General features: G+C 44.7%; 1 protein-coding gene across 3 annotated transcripts in view; it reads left to right on the top strand.

Annotated features, from left to right (window-relative positions):
- Window positions 1–19,584, top strand: part of CCNY (cyclin Y) — a 231,046-nt gene extending 211,462 nt beyond the window's left edge. For all 3 annotated transcript variants that reach the window (XM_004091187.3, XM_030798703.1, XM_030798702.1), the window contains exons 8-10: window positions 786–952; window positions 13,784–13,946; window positions 16,840–19,584. In XM_004091187.3, the coding sequence (XP_004091235.2) occupies window positions 786–952; window positions 13,784–13,946; window positions 16,840–16,956 (447 nt within the window). In that variant the 3' untranslated portion in view covers window positions 16,957–19,584. The remainder of the gene's footprint in view (window positions 1–785; window positions 953–13,783; window positions 13,947–16,839) is intronic.
- Window positions 19,585–20,222: the final 638 nt, after the last annotated feature.

Genomic DNA, 20,222 nt, shown 5'->3' with positions numbered 1-20,222 from the left:
TGGGGACATTATGCGAAGTGATAATAAGCCAGACACAAAAGGACGAATATTTTATGATTCTACCAATATGATGTGCCAAGAATAGTCAGATTCATAGAGAATGGTGGTTGCCTGGAGCTGCGGAGAGGGAGGAGGTGGGGAGTTATTATTTAACGGGTGTAGAGTTTCAGTTTGGGAAGATGATAAAGTTCTGGAGATAGATGGTGGTGATGGTTGCACAGCAGTGTGTCAGGTGAATGTGGTAACCACCACACTGCAGAAACAACACAACAATGTGAATGTACCTTAATGCCGCTGAACTGAAAATGGTTAAATGGTAAATTATATGTTGTGTATATTTTACCACAGTAATTAAAAGATAGGCTTATCAACAACTGCATGTATATCTATAGTTAAAACAAAAAGCTTAATTTTAAAAAACCTACAAACAAAAAAAATTGTTTTCTCTATACATTCTCTATCCTTTCTGTTGGAACATTCATTAACATGTATGGATATCACAGTTGATACAGTGAGAAATTAGCCTGTGCTTCCTGGAATTGTCTCCTCCACAGAATCTGTTTAAGATCCAGCTGCACCCACACTGTCCACTAATGGAGTGGGACTTTTAGCCCATGTTTCATCAGACTCATTGAGCCCTTTGGCCTTTTAAAAATAAATATGATTGGGTAATAAATTCCCATTTAAAGGTGGATGTGATACATAATATTTTAGCATTTCTTGAGATGTGCTGGTGTTTAGGAGAAAACAAATCACTTAGCTCTGGCGTTGTCTTGTCTTCCCAGGTGTACCTTGAAAGACTTTTAACATATGCAGAGATAGATATCTGTCCGGCCAACTGGAAGCGGATTGTTTTAGGGGCGATCCTGCTGGCCTCCAAGGTGTGGGATGACCAGGCTGTATGGAATGTGGATTACTGCCAGATCCTGAAAGACATCACGGTGGAGGACATGTGAGTGGGGGGGCGGAGGGGGGTGGTGGTCAGAGTCTTGGCCAGACCGTTTGGAAAGAAAGCTGCCTCCTTTTTTAATGGTCTATATAGCGCAGAATGCATGCATTTGACTGAATGTCTGTTGTGAGCTGTTACAACAGGGGCATGGCTGTGGAATATTACATATGAAAACCTGCATTTCTCATCGTGGATCATGAACAGGTACTGGTAACACCTCCTGGTTTTGTGAAACTGGTTTACGGAAACTATATTGTAGGCAAACACTCCTTTAATTAGAAAGGTGTGGTCCAGCACTGATAGCAGCCTGTGATGGTTTATATTTGGGCTTTGTATCTCACTGCAGACTGATCACAGAGAGGTAATGCCCCCATACAGTCCCTTGTGGGCAATAAGGCAATCCAAAAAGCACAAAAGCTAAAATAATTTACATTTTTGTTCAGTTTCACAGAGAAAACATCCACTGCTTTGTCATGTTTTGCAGGTTCAGTTGCTTCAGGTCAGCTTTGTGTCCCTGGGGCTCCCACTTGCAGCATGAACAGGGCTCGGGGACGGGTATCGGCCTTGGGGGTTGTGGGGACTGAGAGCTGTCTACTCCCCTCACTCCCCGGGCAGTGTCAGGGTTTCTCAGATGGGCCAGTCTTCAATTTAGGTGAGGATTATTAGCAGGACACCTGCAGACTGTTGTCTGGGGGGTCTCTAGGGACTGGGAATCCAAGAACTGAGTTCAGAGCCCTTGGGGAAGAAGGAATTGTAGAAAACAATCAGATAGCACTACTTGACTTACAGTTCCTTATCATTTGTAGTCACCTCTGACATTATTGTTGCTAAAACTTTTCTCATACTTTTTGTTTGGCAAACCTCCTCAAGGGGGCTTTAAGCTGGAGGAGGTTACCAGCTCTGTCTCAGTCTACACCCACATCCCTGCCCCCAGTAATCCTCTGATGCAGGACCTTCCCAGTGCCTGTGACAACTGCCACTGCAGGGGCGTCCCTGGGCTGCAGACTCGTGGGCATGTGGGTTCTGGATTCTGCAGCAGCCTAGGGCCCTCCTTGCCTCTGGTTACTGACTCCCCAGGCACCCATTGTTGTGGCACTCTTTGAAGCACTGCCTGTTTATGTTCTTAGGGCATTTGTTGCAGAGCCTATTCCTGCTGCAGACCTATAAAATTTCATCCTGTGTCTGTAATTCTTTATTACATAAAGTAAGAAACGCGTAAAGAAGTTTTTTTAAATCAGAACTATATAGTAAGAAAAATAAAATTCTTGACTATATTTCATGGTGAAAACAGCTACTAAAATAGTTGTCATTCATATCATAAAGGAGGTGGACATTTGGGTGCAAGGTATAAGAAATTCTGGCCTGTTTTCTTTATTAGGGATTATCTTTGCTCAGCTGCTTGGTATCATTTGACACTGAACAGCACATCATGTGATGACTTCCTGGCTGTCCCCTCCTGTTAGATGGTACATGACCAGTGACTTGGTTTAGGTGGTGCCCAGGTTCTGTGAGAACACAGAGGGCCCCCTGACCATGACTAGGTGTGTCCACTTAAAGCCAGAATACCTGATGAAATTAGACTAGGTCTTAAATATTTTGATTTGTATCCTAGCTATATTTCCAAAACGAAGTGAGAGACAAACACAAATTGCAGATACCACAGAAGCATGAAAACGAAAGAGAACAGAGAAAAATGACCAGTGAAGAACATTAGAGGTGTGGAGGAGATGCCTTTTGTACTCTTATCCTTAACCCACCAGGTTTAATTCACCAAAATGCCAGCAAACTGAATTTTCATGGAAACTTAAGATCAATGGAAAATCCTCTTAGTTGATTTCAAATTTTGAGGAAATGTTTATAAAATATTTGTCAGGAGGTACACATTGCCCAGTTCATGGATATGTCAGTTGAATCCTCTCAGCAACCCTGTGACCTGTGTACTGATGTCCATGTTACAGATCTGGATACTGAGGCCTAGAGAGGTTCAACAATACTCCAACAAAATAACCAAGTGGGGAGGTTTATCCCCAGCTGATTAAGAAAGGCTCATCTTTCTTAATCCCAGTGACCATTCATTATACAGTAGTCAAATGAAAATGATGTGTACTGGTCCTCAGTTACGAAGATGTTTTAAACATTCATTTTTAATTTTTCCTTCTCTCTTCAAATAAAAAAGATAGGAGGGTAAAGTAACAGGTCATTTGGAATTCTAGGTACTTAGGTTGTGTTCATTGAAGGTTTAAATTCAAGTCAGTAAAACCTGATTACCAGGAATATTTATAATCACAATAACAACAACAGCAGCAGCAGCTATGCTATACTGAGCACTTCCTAGCTCAAAAGAAATGACTTTTCTGTGTTAATTCACATCTCACATTTATCCATGAGGCAGTACTATTATTATTCCCATTTTACAGATGAAAACGAGGCACTGAGAATTAAGTAAGATGCCCAGGTGACTTGACTAGTAAGTCAGTCACAATTTATGTTTCTTCTCTTCTAAGCAATTGGAGCTACAGTTGTTTTCATTTAATGCTTAATTTAAAAAAACAACTGTTTTTTGTAAGTCAACTCTTTTTCTACACAGAGAAGTTAAAACAGTTGGCCAGTGTTCATTCAGCTGAAATTAACTTAATATCAATAATTGTTTTGATAATGATAGCCTTAATGTCTGTTCTTTTGATGGGCAGTCAATACCTTAAACAATTATACATTATAATAAGGTTGGATTTTTTTCAAGTGCAAAATAGTAATAGTTACTGTATTGAATGAAGCTGCTGCTTTACTCCTTAAGATTTTGAAAGAACCAGCACTATGGTTAGTAGAATAGTAGGACTGATGTTAAAATTCTGTTCCATATTTTGTCCAAAGAAAATTGATCATTTTTTAGCCTGTTTTCTGTCTTGGTGCCCAGGCTACCCCATTGCCATCTGAGCCACTGGCTGAACCTTAGTGACTCATGCAGCATTTGATCAGTGCCCCACATGCCTGTAGCTGGGCGAAGGAAGGAGGCATTCAGGAAGACCTGATGTTTCTAAAAGGTCTGACCATAAATAGTTCTCCTGAAGAAACTCTGGAGTGCTGCCTTTTTCCACTGCCCTCTGCCAGGCTGGAGAACAGATCATGGGGAAATGCAGCTCAGGTGCCCTGTGCTCCCTTGCTTTCCTTGCAGAGCTCTGAGGACTGAAGGCCCTGAGTAGGCAAAGTTGTAACCTGGCCAGACTGAGTCCTTGCGTGTTCAGATTCTTGCATATTTTATTCTACTGTTTGTTTTGAGAGCCACTGTGATCCATCTACAATATACTGTTTACTCTTTGGTTATATGATTAACACACTGTAAGACTCTATATGTTCTCCGTAGAAAAGCTGATCAAACAATTGCGTATATGGATATTTGGGGAGGAATAGATGCGTTTTCCCCCTGCCAGAAGGTTGGAGGGAGCATGGAGCTTCCTTCTGATAGGGGTAATAGCTGAAAGGATGCTCTGAACCACACATAAATCAGGAATTTACAGTTCCTGATTACGTAGAGGTACTTGGCACGGTTGTGTCTCCATTCCTTTCTGGAGGTGCCAGCCAGTGACCACAATAGTAGAGGTCTTTATGCATTTTAGCCTGTTCATCCCTAGAAGTAGTTTGGAAAATTTTGTATCCCCACTACATTTTTTTTTTTTTAAGACAGAGTTTCACTGTTGTTGCCCAGGCTGGAGTCCAATGGCGCGATCTCAGCTCACTGCAACTTCCGCTTCCCGGGTTCAAGCAATTCTCCTGCCTCAGCCTCCTGAGTAGCTGGGATTATAGGCACCTGCCATTAGTCCTGACTAATTTTTGGTATTTTTAGTACAGATGGGATTTCACCATGTTGGCCAGGCTGGTCTCAAACTCCTGACCTCAGGTGATCTGCCTGCCTCGGCCTTTGTAGTTGACATTTGAAAATTTTTATCCCAAGTTTTAGTCATTGTAAAGGATGTTATTTGCAATATATTTTATATCGTAGGATTTTAAAGTTAAAAGTATACATTGGAGACTGAATATACCAGAGTAATATGAAACACAATTACCCATTTTCTTAGAGGTGAAAATTTTACATTGTTGCTTTTTCTCCTTGAACTCATTATTTTCTTTCTAGTTTCCTCACACATTAGCCTCTTCCTCAAAATTCTCCATATCAAAAATATACATTTAAGTCAAAATTGCAGTAGTGTTTTCTGGATGATAATGTTCTAATTTATTAAAAACACTTTCAGGTCTGAGTTGTCATTAGTACACAGTTGATTAAAATATAGACATACTAAAGCTGGGTGCAGTGGCTCACACCTGTAATCCCAACACTTTGGGAGGCCGAGGTGGGTGGATCACTTGAGGTCAGGGGTTAAAGCCAGCCTGGCCAACGTGGTGAAATGCCATCTCTACTAAAAATACAAAAAATTAGCTGGTACTGGTGGCCGCTCACCTGTAATCCCAGCTACTCAGGAGGCTGAGGCAGGAGAATCGCTTGAGCCCAGGAGGCAGAGGTTGCAGTGAGTCGAGATCGTGCCACTGCACTCCAGCCTTGGCGACAGAGCAAGACTCCATTTTATATATTTTTTTAAAAAGTCAGTATAAATTATTAAATATATAAAAAGTAAAGCCTTATAGGAAATAGATTTCTTAATGAGATCAGTAGTTTTTTCTTTCATTAGTTTATATTTTTGTGTATGATGATTATTGAAACCAGGCTGAGCATCAGTTTTATTCCCCTTTCTCTTCTTTTGCCTCTTTGGTGTGAGTTCAGAGCGCATGTTCAGATGAGTAGGTGAAATTTTGAGGAGTTTTATTATAGTAGTGTCACTCAAGTCTTAAAACACTTCAAATTATATGCTAAAATTACACAGCCTTCTATTAGTAAAGGCTATTTAAATGAGCCTACCAACCCCCGCTTCAGTTTGTTGAAAGCAAAAACTAGAAACCATCTAAGTAGCCTGTCACTAGAGTCATTCATTTTCCCAGCACCACATGTTGCGATATAGTCCCTTTCCTGGGTTCCTCAGAGGGTTTTCCCCCTGAGGCAGTGAACCTTAGTAAGGGTGGGTGAGCAGCCTGCCTTTCCCTCCCAGGGTAGGAGAAGAGCAACTGGGAAAGAAGAAGCCAGAAGGAGAACCTGCACACACAGATTTGTTCTCCAGCAAGTCCGTTTTAGAAGAGTGAAATGAAGGTTACAGATCTAGAAATCTGTTTCCTAATGCTGTGTTCTTAAGCATGCTGAGAGACACTTTCTGTACCATAAATTGAATGCATATCCCAGCTTGAAGTCCAGAGTCCCACTGAGTCCTGTAACAGATGCTATTCATGATATGGGCTGAATTGTCTCCTCTAAAATAAATGTGTGAAGTCCTAACCCCCAGACCCTCAGAATGTGACCATATTTGGAGATATATTTTTTAAACAGGAAATTAAATTAAAATGGGGTAATTAGGCTGGGCCCTAATCCAGTATGTCTGATGTCCTCATAAGAAGAGATTAGGACACAGACAACACAGAGGGATGGCCACGTGAGGACACAGAGAAGGTAGCGTCTGCAAGCCAAGGAGAGAGGTCTCAGGAGAAACCAACCCCACTAACACCTTGATCTTGGACTAGTAGCCTCTAGAATTGTGAGAAAATAAATTTTTGTTGTTGAAGCCACCCAATCTGTGGGACTTTGTTACCTGTGTTAGTCTGCAGCCCTAGCCAACTAATACAGATTTTGGTACTGGGAAGTGAGGTGATGCTGTAGCAAATACCTAAAAATGTGGAAGTGGCTTTGAAAGTTGGTAAGGAATAGAGGCAGGAGGAGTTTTGAGGTGCATATTAGAAAAACCCAAGACTGCCTTGAAGGGATTGTTGGTAGAAATGTGGGCATTAAAGGTGATTCTGGTGAAGACTCAGAAAAGAGGACAGCTGTAGAGAATGCCTCTACCATTTTAGATGGATTCACATGTCATCATGAACAGAATGTTGTTGGCAATATGAATGTCCAAGGTGCTTATATTGAGGTCTCAGAAAGAAGTGAGGAGCATGTTCCTGGGAGCTGGAGGAAAGGTGATCCTTGTTAGAAAGTGGGAAAGACCTGACCAAATAGTGTTCTAGTGTTTTGTGGAAAGTGGAACGTTTAAGAAATGAACGTGGATGTTTTAGCCAAGGAAATATCCATGCACAGTGTGGAAGGCACAGCCTGGTTCCTCTTGTTGCTTGTAGTATACTGTGAGAGGAGAGAGATAAACAGAAGGAGGAATTATTTAGTAACAAGGAACCAAATCTTCTAGCTGAAGATTTAGAAATCTCAAATCTTCTAATCTCAGTCTATCCATATGGCAAAAAAATGAGAAAGTGTGCTCTGGAGGCAACACAAGGGTGATGAGACAGCATTTGCTAAAGAGATTACAGATGTGATGCATGGATCCAGTTGGCCGTCTCAGCAGAAGCACTGCCGGCTTGCACCAAAGGCCCCAGAGACAGGACAGGCGAAGCAAGACTGTCATACTCTGGCATTTCACGGGCCAGCAGAACTGTCTGGCATGACGTGTGATATCCTCCAAGGAAAGAGGTGAATGATCCTGAGATGGTACCGAAGCCAGCAAGTCTGCCACTGCCACCGTGGGCCTAGCAGGCACAGCCTGGAGTGAGGCTGTTTCCTCCTTGGCTTCAGGGGGTTAGGCCAAGGCAGGGCTGCCTTCCTGGGGTTGGGTGATGGCGCATCAGCAGAGAGGACTTAAGTCTTCGATCCCTGGAGCTTGCCCTGCTAGATTTCAGGCTTGCTGGACACCGTGACCCCTTTCTTTCTGAGTTTTTTTCTTTCTTTTGGAAGGAAAGGGAATGCCTGTCCTATGTCTGTCCTGTGCCTGTGCCGCCATTGTATTTTAGAAGCAGGTCACTGGGTCACAGCTGGAGAGGAATTTTGCCTTAGGATGAATCATACCTCAAGCTTCACCCATACCTGATTCAGATGAGATTTAGATAGGATTTGGGACTTAGAGATGGAGCGGGCTGTTAGGATGAGGTGAGTGTGTTCTGCATGTAAGATGGACATGAATTCTGAAGGGCGCGAAGGCAGTATTGCGGGGCTGAACTTTGTCCCCCTCAAATTCACATGCAAAGCCTTCCCAACCCCTAGTGTTTGAGAATGTAACCATGTCTGGAGTTAAGGTTTTTAAAGACCTAATTAAATTAACATTGGTTCATTTGGGTGGGTCCTAACGTAATATGACAGGTGTCCTATAAGAAGAGATCAGAACACAGGGAACAGACAGAGGGATGAGCATGTGAGACTCAGACGGCCACCTGCAGGCTACGGAGAGCAGCCTCAGGAGATATCAGTCTGCTGACAGCTTGGACTTATAGCCACAAACTGTGGGGAAAAAATTCTCGTTGTTTAAGCCCCCTAGCATTTTCGTTACAGCAGCTCTTGCAAACTAATACACCCTGTAAACTTTATTAAAAGAAGGAATGAAATCCACATTCTAGGAGCTGCTGGGGATATCTGTGGACATAGATGCTGGTGGAGCTAGAGGCTCCAAGTGATTTTGTGGCACCTGCACAGTAAAATAGATTTGCTATTAGAATTTTTAGAAATGAATGCTTCATTCAGGCTTTCCCAGTAAAACTGTGTGAGCCCAGGAATTGGTGGAATTGGACATCACTCAGCTGAATGGCTAAGGGAAAATCATGACTCCTCGGTAGCCCTTTATGGGAAGAGGAGGCAGCACAAGGCTCACTGGAAGCTGGGGGCCCTGCACCAAGGTAAAGATGAGCAGAGGCACTGCCGGTGAGTTTTCCCAGCATAGCTTCAGAAATAGAGCTGAGATGACACAGCCTGTAGAACAGGGGCCTGGACAGCCACCCAAGCTGCACTCCCTACCTGCAATGCCTTAGATGAACAATGGGTTCCTTCCACAAATCCCACTTGGGTGTCCCAGAGTGGGGGAGGTGCGTGCCAGGAGCTTGTCCTTGGCACGCTGTGGAAGTCCCCAAGATCCTAGAATCCTCTTGTTCATCTCCCAAGTGGGAAAAGAGTCAGTGGCTTGGGCCTGAGGGTGGGTGGGAGGCGTTTGGGCAGGAGAAGTCTCAGATCTCCTGGGATTGGCTCCATCCTATCAAGGGCTGCCCTGCTGCATTTTTCTATAATCCCATCACTCGGAAAGAATATTGCTAACATTTTTATTATATAGAACTTCCCGGTGTTTACATAGATTTTATTTTTACAAAACTGGGCCCATATTGTACGCGTTGTTTTAAACTTTTTGCCATTTAGCAGTGTGTTAATATGTCATTAGCTGGTCTCAGTTTCCTGGCAGAGGCAAACAACCTGAGCTTTCCCTTGGAGCTCCTGAGCAGGGAGAGGGCTCACAGGTTTCAGATGGAAACCCTTTCAAATGGGGTTTTTTGGTAGTGCTTGTTCTTCTAGGTACCCTTCTTCCTGGCCTCCTGTGTCCCAGCTTCCTGAAGTGACCTTCCTGGTGTTTTTGACCATAGGCTAATCTCCTGCTCAAGAATTATCCAACAGTGAGAACTTGACTTGGAGTCTCCCCATGTACCTTTGGACAGAGGGGTTCTGGCTTGGAAGGCAGCTGACTGCAGCTGCGTGTCTGTGGGTGCAGGCTGAAGAACACTATACGACAAGCGTCACTGAGACTTGCAGGCAGAATAGTCAGGGCACCAAGCCATGTGGATAGTCACCAGCACCAGTCAGATGTTAGCTTCAGGCAGACCTCATGTGGGAAGATGGGGCCAAGGGCCAGCCTTTCTCCCACTCTCACCAACAATCAGTGGTTACAGCATCACAGGCCAGCTTAGAGCAAGAAGTGGCAACCGCTGTGGATGGGGAAAGTACAATGAAATTTCACCGTGCAGAGTTCTGTAGGCAAAAATACCGTTAAAAAAAAAATTACACCTTGAGGTTTGTCTATTTCTTGTTTTTGTTTCGCAGTGTTCCCGTGTCATTTTCATGTGTAGACAAATCCAAATAAGGAGAAATCAAGTACTTGTCCAAGCATTGCATGGCACAGAAGGTCACAGAGAAAGAACTTCAGTTCCTCTGTAGATACCTGGTTTCTGGTGGTGGTTTGTTTTTAAATTGTGGTAAAATGTATGTAGCATAAAATTTATGATTGTAGCCATTTTTAAGTGTATATTTCTGTAGCATTAAGTACATTCACATTGTTGTGCAACCATTACCACCATCCATCTCTAGAACCCTTCATTTTCACAAACTGAAACTCTCCCCCTGTTAAACACTAACTTGTCATTCCTCCTTCCTCCAGCTCCTGGTAATCACTGTCCTACTTTTTGTCTCTATGAACTTGACTACTTTCGGGACCTCACACAAGCGGGATCATACAGTCTGTGTCCTTCTGTGTCCAGCATATTTCACTTGCCAATAATGTCCTCAGGGTTGATCCATATTGTAGCATGTGTCTGAATTTCCTTTCTTTTTAGTGCTGTATTATATTTCATTGGGGGTCTGTGTCCTGTTTTGTTTATCCACTCATCCACCCATGGACACTTGGGTTGCCTCCACATTGGGCTAGTAACTGGAGGCTGTAAGTGTGGCTGTGCAGATACCTCTTCAAGACTTTGTTTCTCCTTCTTTTGGGAAGTGACCCTAGTTTCTAGAAAAGTAGGCAGCATATTAGATGATTAAAACAGCTCTTTTTACATCATTTTAGAGTTCTATTTTCAAGTTGCTGAATTGCACCAAATTAGGTTTTTATACAGTGTTGATCTAGTGTGACAAATATTTCTGAAATGTGGTTTTTGTTGATCGACTTGAATATATTTCTTACAATGTTTTACACCAAAACTGTTTCTTCATAGTTATCTAAATGCAGATAGTAAATCCGTCAGGCTCATTCTTGGCATCACGTTAGTTTTCTGATAATTTATCACATAGCAAGCTGTCAGTGTCCCTGTAAAAGATGTGCTGCCGCAATTTGGAAATTCAAGTTTTGGAAATTATTTTTATTTTCTAAATCTTTAGAAAAAATTATTTTCAAAATCTTTAGAAAAAAATTCATTGTTTGAAAATACAACAGCTCTAAAATCTATTTCCCCAAAACTTAACCAGAAACTCATGCTTGGAGAAAGTTGTTCTGTTTTCCAGGGAACCCTGGGAAAATGCCGCCTTGTTCAAAAGCAGCTTCCTCTTGACTTTGCTCATAGTGTCTGCCTCCATCTGGAACCATGGTGTCTGTATATCATTTTGGGCAGGATTATCAGGCTGTTCTCTGAGACTTTCCTTCTTAGCATTGGGAGGATACGCTTTGCAGTGACGCCTGTTGACCACCAGACGGCGATGTGTCCACGGCAGCTCCCAGGTTCACCTGGGATTTGCTCCTTTGACGTTTGACACTTCTGGCCTTAGCAGGGCCTCTGACGCTTTTGTTTTGTTGAAATCTTACCTGGATTCCAGTATTTCACAGGATGATCTCTTATTAAATCTCATTTAAATGAAGCATAAATAAAAGTTGTTTTAAGTAAAAATTATCCCAAATCAAAGTAAATTATTATGTGTTTATTTATTTTTGGGACGGAGTTTTGCTCTTGTTGCCCAGGCTGGAGTGCAGTGGGGCGATCTTGGCTCACTGCAACTTCCGCCTCCTGGGTTCAAGCGATTCTCCTGCCTCACCCTCCTGAGTAGCTGGGATATTAGAGGTGCCCACCACCACGCCTGGCTAATTTTTTTTTTTTTTTTGAGACAGAGTTTCGCTCTTGTCGTCCAGGCTGGAGTGCAATAGTGCAGTCTCGGCTCACTTCAGCCTCCACCTCCCGGGTTCAAGTGATTCTCTTGCCTCAGCCTCCTCAGTAGCTTGGATTATAGGCATGTGCCACCATGCCCGGCTAATTTTCTTTGTATTTTTAGTAGAGACGAGGTTTCACCCTGTTGGCCAGGCTGGTCTCAAATTCCTAAACTCAGGTGATCCACCCGCCTCAGCCTCCTAAAGTGCTGAGATTACAGGCGTGAGTGACCACACCCGGCCTAAATTCTTAAAAACTATGAAATTTAGTACAGTAAATACATTTGGAGCCTGTTATAACTCTTTTCACGAGGCTGTGTGGAAACAAGCAGTGACGCTCTTCATCTGATGAAGAGACCGGAATGGGCCTTCCTCGGGCCTCCTTCCTTGCCACCTGCCCACAGGTCCCAGTGCTCCTTTCCCCAGCAGCTTCATGTCTCCCCAGAGCCACTGGCCTTGCTCAGCCCCAGCCTCCCCACCCACCTCCTTAAAGCTTTTGTCCTTTGTCACAGCAACTTGAGCTGGTGTGGAGCCCTCCTCAGTCCCTCATAGCTGAGTGCTATGACTCACCGAGAACAGCCATAGGGTCTCGGGACATCACTCAGGACAGGATGGTGCCTGCACATGAGGCTCAGACCCGGACCCTCAGCGTTCAGCAGAGTTGGCAGGACATGACTTGGAATGCTGAGGCTGGGATCGGGGTCAGGAGGGTGAGGCCCTGCACTGGGGCCCTGGCTTCACTCACAGGAAATGGTGACCGTGTGTTCTGGCTCCTGCAGCAGGTTGGAGGGGACCCACTCTGCCCGAAACACCCCCTCCTCAGCCCTGGTTCCTCTCCGCCAGAGCTCCATGCTTCCCTCACCTCAGTTCAGCTCTCACTGCTGTGGGAAGCCTTCTGAGATCATGTGCTGGGGGCCAGGCACGCAAAAGCAGATGTTGCAGTTCCTGACTATGAGGAGACCAGCCCAAGAGGCTGAGTTCAGCAGCCACATGCTGCATAGTGTGGGCAACGACAGGAGGTTCCTGGAGGGTGTGCAGTGGGTGGACACCCCTGGGGGCTTCCTGGGGAGAACGTGCTGAATCTGAATGCCTGACCCAGGACCAGTGCTCCACAGATAGTTCCCGCACTGAGAAGGTTCTCCCCACCCAGAGGAACTATCTAGAAATAAACCTAATTTGAAAGATAGCTGACATGAGAAGTTCGTAAAGTAGAAGTTTTTAAATTTCTCCCAGCATTCCATCAACATGTAGATGGGTTGGCAGGGTAGATCTTAGCACCTCCTCTCCTGACCTACCTTTTTAGTTGAGTGGTTCTCAGAGTGTGGGCCCGGGGCAAGAGCCTCAGCCTCACCATCACCTGGGAGTTCCTTAGAAATGCACATTCTCAGGCCCCACCGCAGACTTACTGATCCCCACAGTGTGAAGGTGGAGCCCTGTATCTGTTCTAACAAGCCCACCAGGTGATGGGGTGCGTGCTCAAGTGTGGAAACTACTGCTTCCATTCTTCCCGGCTTGTGAGTTCTCTTTTTAAGAGACTGAGGCAGAGACTGGACACCCTCCCCCCATAATCCCTGCCTTTTGCCTAAGAAAGCCCCTACACAGTTCCTCCCTTCTTTTCTCCCTGGAGGTAGGGAGGGGCCACCGAGGAAGCCAATGTCCTCTAGTCTGCAGAGGCTGTTTTCCTCCGGGCCCCTGCCGAAGGGCCCTCACTGGACTCCACGTGGCAGCTCTTGGCTGCTCCGTCCACCCTTTGTTAGCAGCCTGTCCTCACGGAGACCTGCAGCCAGAGCCTGCTGTGTGTGTGTTAGATCTCAGTGAAGTGATTCATCCTGAAACCCTTCCTGGTGATGGTCCCAATTAACCAGTCCTCATCCTTCTGGGCACCAGGTCAAGTGGATTTGGCTTTTAATCCCAATATGGTGGTCTAAGCAGACATCTGGTGTCTAAGCAGACATTTAATTAGATCACTGGTCTTCCTGGAGGATGCAGTTTTCTGGAGTCTGGTCTCCAGCAACTTGCTTTGGCAGGCCATGCGGCCTGGTGTGGCGGCTAAGCACAGGCTATTTTTGTCTTTGCTTTGCAGGAATGAGCTAGAGCGACAGTTTCTTGAATTGCTGCAGTTCAACATCAATGTTCCTTCCAGTGTCTATGCCAAGTATTATTTCGATCTTCGTTCTCTGGCAGAAGCGAACAACCTGAGCTTTCCCTTGGAGCCACTGAGCAGGGAGAGGGCTCACAAGCTTGAGGTAAGATGCTTTAAAACAGCGTTTTGTGGTGCAGTGTTGCCGATACATCATCTGAGGACCAGGGATGCAGGTGGTCACATTGATCATTTCCCCCACTACATGATGTAAAATAAAGATGAGCTACTAGGATATATAGCTGGGCAGTTGATTATGATTTGTTCTGCTTCTTTTTTCTTTGAGACGGAGTCTCACTCTGTCACCCAGCCTGGAGTACAGTGGTGCGATCTTGGCCCACTGCAGTCTGCCTCCTGGGTTTAAGCAATTCTGCTTCAGCCTCCCAAGTAGCTGGGATTACAGGTGCCTGCCACCACACCCGGCTAATTTCTTGTATTTTTAGTAGAGACGGGGTTTCACAATGTTGGCCAGGCTGGTCTCAAACTCGTGACCTCAGGTGATCTGCCTGCCTTGGCCTCCCAAAGTGCTGGGATTACAGACGTGAGGTGCTGTGCCTGGCCAGCGACTTCATATTTTTAATAACCAGCTTAATATCACTTTATACTTAATAAGCATAGTTTTTTTGTTTTTTTGGTTTTTTTTGAGATGGAGTCTTGCTGTGTTGCTCAGGCTGGAGTGCAGAGGCATGATCTCAGCTCATCACAACCTCCGCCCCCTGGGTTCCAGCGATTCTCCTGCCTCAGCCTCCCTAGTAGCTGGGACTACAGGTGTGCACCACTGCGCCCAGCTAATTTTTTTTGTATTTTTAGTAGAGACGGACGGTGTTTCATTATGTTGGCCAGGTTGGTCTAGAACTCCTGACCTTGTGATCTGCCCACCTTGGCCTCCCAAAGTGCTGTTATTACAGGCATGAGCCACCACAATTCTATTTTGAAATCAAATATTTTTTAAAACCCTTACCTTTACAGATAGGTTTAAAAAAATTATGTCCCCCCAAAAAGTATTTCCCGCAATATAAGCCCCTCAAAAAGGTATTTCTCAGCATGCGCTTTTGTAGGAAAAAGCTGCCAGATGATATTAACAATTGGGAATCCAAAAAAGTTTGATTCTGCTTTTTATTTTTTTTCCAAAATACCTTTTCCATAGCCCGGTTAGAGCTGAGGGCAGCACCACCCACCGGTCTTGGTCTGGGTTTTGGGCCATCATTGTTAAGCTGTGTAACTTTGGGTCTCATCACAGCATATTTGTATGTGGCTCCACCTCATGTTCACCAGGCTCTTCCCACTTGACCTTTTGGCAGGAGGAAAAGGGACGGGGTGGTAATTAAGCAGGATCCCTGGGGAGAGACCCCTCCTCCAGAGAGGGTGTGCCCCAGCCTTTCTCCTCTGCACCGTTTTTGCCCATCCTGCCTTGGTCTCATCCCACAGAGTGTTTCCGAGTGGCGGACAGCACAGTCATGTCTCCAGCTTGTGAGGTCTTCGTGCTGCCTACACCACTGCCCATCCCAGGTGGGATGTTGTCACTCAGTGCAGAGTTGGTGTGGCATCATGATGGCTTGGCCACACGGTGGTCTAGAACTGGGAGAAGAAAGCTGTTATGGATTACATGCTTAAGAAAGAAAAATGTTAAATAAAAATTTAAAAAGTGATATGTTAATTCCAAGAAGTAAACCATAGAAAAGACTGGATGCATAGCACTGGTTAGAAATAAAAATCCAGTGAGAGTTTCAGAACTCAGCCATGCCCCTGTGATTGTGTGCCGGCCTTTGGAATGGAAAGCCCACCCAGTCTCCCAGTTATCATCTATTCGAGGAAAAATGGAAAACCCTCCCTCTGCAGGACTTCCTGAAGGCAAATGTTGTGAAACCTTCGCAAGCACAGATGTGAGGTAGAATCTGGCCTTCCCTGAGAGTGTGAGCCCCCTCTCAGCCTGTGCTGTGGTCCCTGGTCCCCCTCGTCACCAGCCATGGCTCTAGTGGCTGCTTCAGTGCTGATGAGACAAGCCAGAGCTCCTGGCAGCTACACAGCTCTGCAGGAAGGCGAGTCTGTGTTCTCTGCTGAAGAATATCTGGGGCTCTGAGTCAGTCACCCTGAGAGCACAGGCCGAGGTTGGTGGAGTTGGCACCTGCTGTTCCCTCAGGTTTCTCTGAGTGCCGAGAAGGGAGAGATCACCTGCTTCTGGGGCTGCTGTGTCATGGGCCCTAGGGGTTCAGCAGGGCAGGAGAAAAGGCCAGTCATGTCCTGACAAGGCTGCTCTTTCTCTTCTCCAAATAATCAAAGACTTCCCACAACCCAGACCATCCCCTCCTGGGACAGTGGGCTCAGCTTTTGCCATCAGCCAGTTCTAGCCACACCCAGTGGCAGCACTGGGAGAGTTGTTGCCAGGGTAGCATGGCCCGCCGTCCTCATCACCAAAGTGTTGATTATCTGCACATTTCATATTTTTGTGATCCCCCTGGGTCCCTCTTTCAGCAACCCTCTAGAGGTGACTTAAGTCCTCCATCCTTTTCCGTGGAGTCCCTAGCTGGTGGTCTGGCTGCAGCTGTCCTTGCTGCCAGGGGCCGAGCTCTCCTTCCTGTGAGGCTCAGCTCCAAGCCCGTGCTTCACGCCAGCCCTGCCGGGATGGTGCCGTTCTTGCCCCGCTTGCAGGTGAGGACACCAAGGATTCAAAACAGCATGCATGTGGGCGGGGCCCGTCCCAAATCCCTAGATGGGGAGCCAGCGTTGACCCTGGTGGGGCCGACTGCGAGGTGACACTGTCCTGTTATTTCACATGCTGAGAGTCTTTTCTCAGACTGTGAGCTCTTGGGAAACAAGGGCTGAGTCTACACTCCCTTCGTATCTCCCTTCGGCCAGCAGAGAGCTGGGCTGTGGGCTGGAGCTCCACAGGGGCAGGGGCTCTGCCTGTCCCTCATGCAGCGCCCTGGGCGCCCAGGACGAGTGAGCAGTGGACGCAGATATGGCCCGCCCTGACCCACACTGTCTCTCTTGCCCCTCAGGCCATCTCTCGCCTCTGCGAGGACAAGTACAAGGACCTGAGAAGATCCGCGAGGAAGCGCTCAGCCAGTGCAGACAACCTGACTCTGCCGCGGTGGTCCCCGGCCATCATCTCTTAACTGCGGAGGCCCGCCAGAGGCCTCACCATCCCTTAGTTTCTCCTTTAGTTTGAGAAAAGACAGACTTGGGGTGGGTTTGTTTTTGTTTTTTCTTTTCTTTTCTTTTTTAACGCATAGCTCCGTCAAGCTGCCTGGATGAGCGCCCACGCAGCAAGGCTGGGAGGAAGCGTCAGTGCCCTGGAGATCCCGGCTCGCTCTCCCCACTGTCGACAACAGCACTTCCTTTGTGGAAGAAGCGGACTCGAATCCTGGAGGAGGAAATAAAGGGAAAGGGAAGTCGTGGAGAGGCAGGGAAAATGGTTAAGCGGCCCGGCCCTCTGGAGTCCCCGTGGGCGCGGTAGCTGAAGTTGGCGAGCGCAGCGGTGGATGCAGAGCTGTCTGCTCCCAGGGCTGGGCCAGTGTGTCCTGTAAGACTTCTTGCATTCCTTCTGCTGCTTTTTTGGGATGGGGGTATTTTTGTTCATTTGTTTTTGCCCTGTTTTGATTTTGGTCTCACAGAGCAGGGGATGTGGTTTGTACCCACCATGGCGCAGACTTCCAAATAAATAGTACTGGTCATTTCTCTCCGCACTATTTCTGCGCGCTGTCTTCTGAGCTTTCTTCCTCACCAGTGGGCTGTGCTCATTCCATTTCTGTACACCCTTATTTTATACCGTTTTTCTTCAACAATGGCGAAATTGACTGTAGTGCTGAACCAAAAGTATCCCTTTCACTCCTTATTCCTCACCCCAAGAACATTCTAGATCACATGGGTGCTTGTGCCTTCCGATTTTCTTGCATTTGTTTTTTTCCTGACCTGAAGTTGTTATTACAAAATCAGTCAGACTTTGTGGGCTGAAGGACACTGTGCAGCAGAGGGTGTCCCCGTGAGAGTTCTGCAGAGTGCTGGGCATGCGCCTGGAGCTACCGAGTAGGAGCCATTTCTTTGTACCCCTGCCTAATCCATTCTTCTCCTTCCAAGTCCATTGTTGCAAGCAATATTCTTCTCAATTTTTATATGTTTACTTTAAATCAAAGTTAGTCTATTTGTATAAAATTTTTTAAAAATCTAAAATAAAAAGAAAAAAAACAAGGGTGGGTTGGGTATTCCAGTGGGAAGATCATTGAAGGGAAAAATGTTACTATTTACTGAGGTATTTTTCACAGATGATTGAATTAAAAAAAACTCAACTTGCATTTTCATTGTGGGTGCTTAGAGAAGTTCTACAAAATTCAAACTGTGAAGGTTTATGCTTCATTAATTATTAATTATGACCATACTTTTTCATTTTCTGATGATCCCTGATTTCTTTATGGGCTCAGTAACAATGTTTTATATCAAGTAAAATAAAAGAGTTGATAGAATATCAAATAGTGAATTTGATATGAAATCTAAGAGTGTGAGTCACTTGCATATATAATGCTTTGGGTTTTTGCATATTTTCTTAGGTCACAGTGACAGGTTTCTGAGTTGTTTCCCTTTTCAAGTCTCTGGGAGGCCAGTGGCAGCAGCAGGTCTGTGTTTCACCTTCTTCCCATGTTAGCTTGGAAAACTTTGGCATCTTAATTAGTCTTGAATCGTACACCTGATCCCCAGACATTGCCTGCTCTCAATGAAACATGCTTTGGAAATGGAAGGGACTCAGAAAGTCGAAATCCCAAGAACTCCAAGCCAAAAGTGTTAGGTTTTAGTGAAATTTGTGTCAGGTATAAGCATACCTGTTTGGGCCAGAATAATTATCACAGCCTTTCTGACCCAAACTTTCAAAAGCAGATAAACAGAATATAAAACGTTAATTATCTTTCCATTGTAATTGTGATGATCTACTCTGTATGGGTACCAAAATCACCTTCTCTCTTCAAGTCAAAGTTGAATTTAGAACTTTAAATACAGGTCTAAAAATGTAGAAAATACCATTTTATATTCCCTAATCTATATAGCTGAAAAAGGGTTGTATTTTCTTAGCTGAATATGAATACCTCTTAAACATAAATTAGTTCCTCTCCAGTGAAGTATCTTATTTTACCAATCCATTTCAGGAAAGAGGTTCTGCTGCCTTAATAGCAGAAATTTTATTTTTATCCCTTTTATTTGAATGAGAGATTTGAAAATCGAATTATGTAAATATTTCAATGCATCTGCTATTATTTTGTGGAGTTTATTAAACTACTTTAAAAAAATTGTATAGTCTATTTATTATATGTATGTACATACAGTCTGATACCTAAAATTTAAAGTGGATTCCATAAAACCAGACTCAGTCTTGTTTAGACTACTGAATACTGTTTTAGCCTGTGCCCTGGATTCTACCTCTGTATAGGAAAATTTTCCATATTCATTAATTAGTATTGATCTGTATTAATTGGTTATGTTTCTTGCACTAAGGATGTTTAAAACTCTGCTGTAAGTGTAGATTTAGTTTTACTGGCAGGATGAATCACTTGACACATAGGTAGATACTTGAGGTCCATTTTCTTTTCTTTTTCTACATGATGATGAATAGTTATGTTTTCTTCTCTGATTTGTTCAAAGTTTGCCAAAAGAAAACACAAAACCAGTACAGTACTTATTGATAAATCGTAGTGACTGTAATTTGTTTGTAAGGCGAATTAATGCTCTACAATTAAAGCTGGATTACTATTGAGGAACACATTGTCTTAGTGTAGTTTTTGAATGGAAAGTTTTTGTCATTAATGAAGGATGAAGGAAACGACACAATTTGTTACTTTAATTTTAGATTTGATTTAAACAACAAATAAAGTCATTGGGACAATAAATATGTGTCCCGATGAATCTTTTTGATTCGTTTTACTTTTTCTTTTTTAACTAGAAAAAGGGAAAGAAGAAGTCAGGAGTTTAAAACCAAATTGGAGGGCAGATGAGAAATCCTGCCAAGATCAGGATGTGCCTTCATGCATGAGGTGAGGCCAGAGGTGTGGGCACCTGTACCTGCCTCCTCTTCTGGGCTGGCTCTCCTGTCTGCCTGCCCTCGGGCTTGGGCAGAGCCATCTCCATCCTCAGGTTTCCTTTAAGCTAAGCTGCAAAGCAAAATTTAGGGAGTGAATGATTTAAACTTTTCCTGCTGCTTTTGGTAACTTCTCACCTGGGGCCATATTTTACAGATTTGATTTTTTGGGTTTTTTTTGTTTTTTTTTTTGTTTTTTTTTTTGAGATGGAGTCTCGCTCTTGTCACCCAGGCTGGTGTGCAATGGTGCGATCTGGGCTCACTGCAACCCCCACTTCCCGGGTTCAAGCAATTCTCCTGCCTCAGCCTCCCGAGTAGCTG

The sequence above is a fragment of the Nomascus leucogenys genome, chromosome 18 (assembly GCF_006542625.1).
Source record: "Nomascus leucogenys isolate Asia chromosome 18, Asia_NLE_v1, whole genome shotgun sequence".
NCBI lineage: Eukaryota > Metazoa > Chordata > Mammalia > Primates > Hylobatidae > Nomascus > Nomascus leucogenys.
Note: the sequence above shows the minus strand (reverse complement) of the source record. Positions and strands in the feature narration are given on the sequence as shown.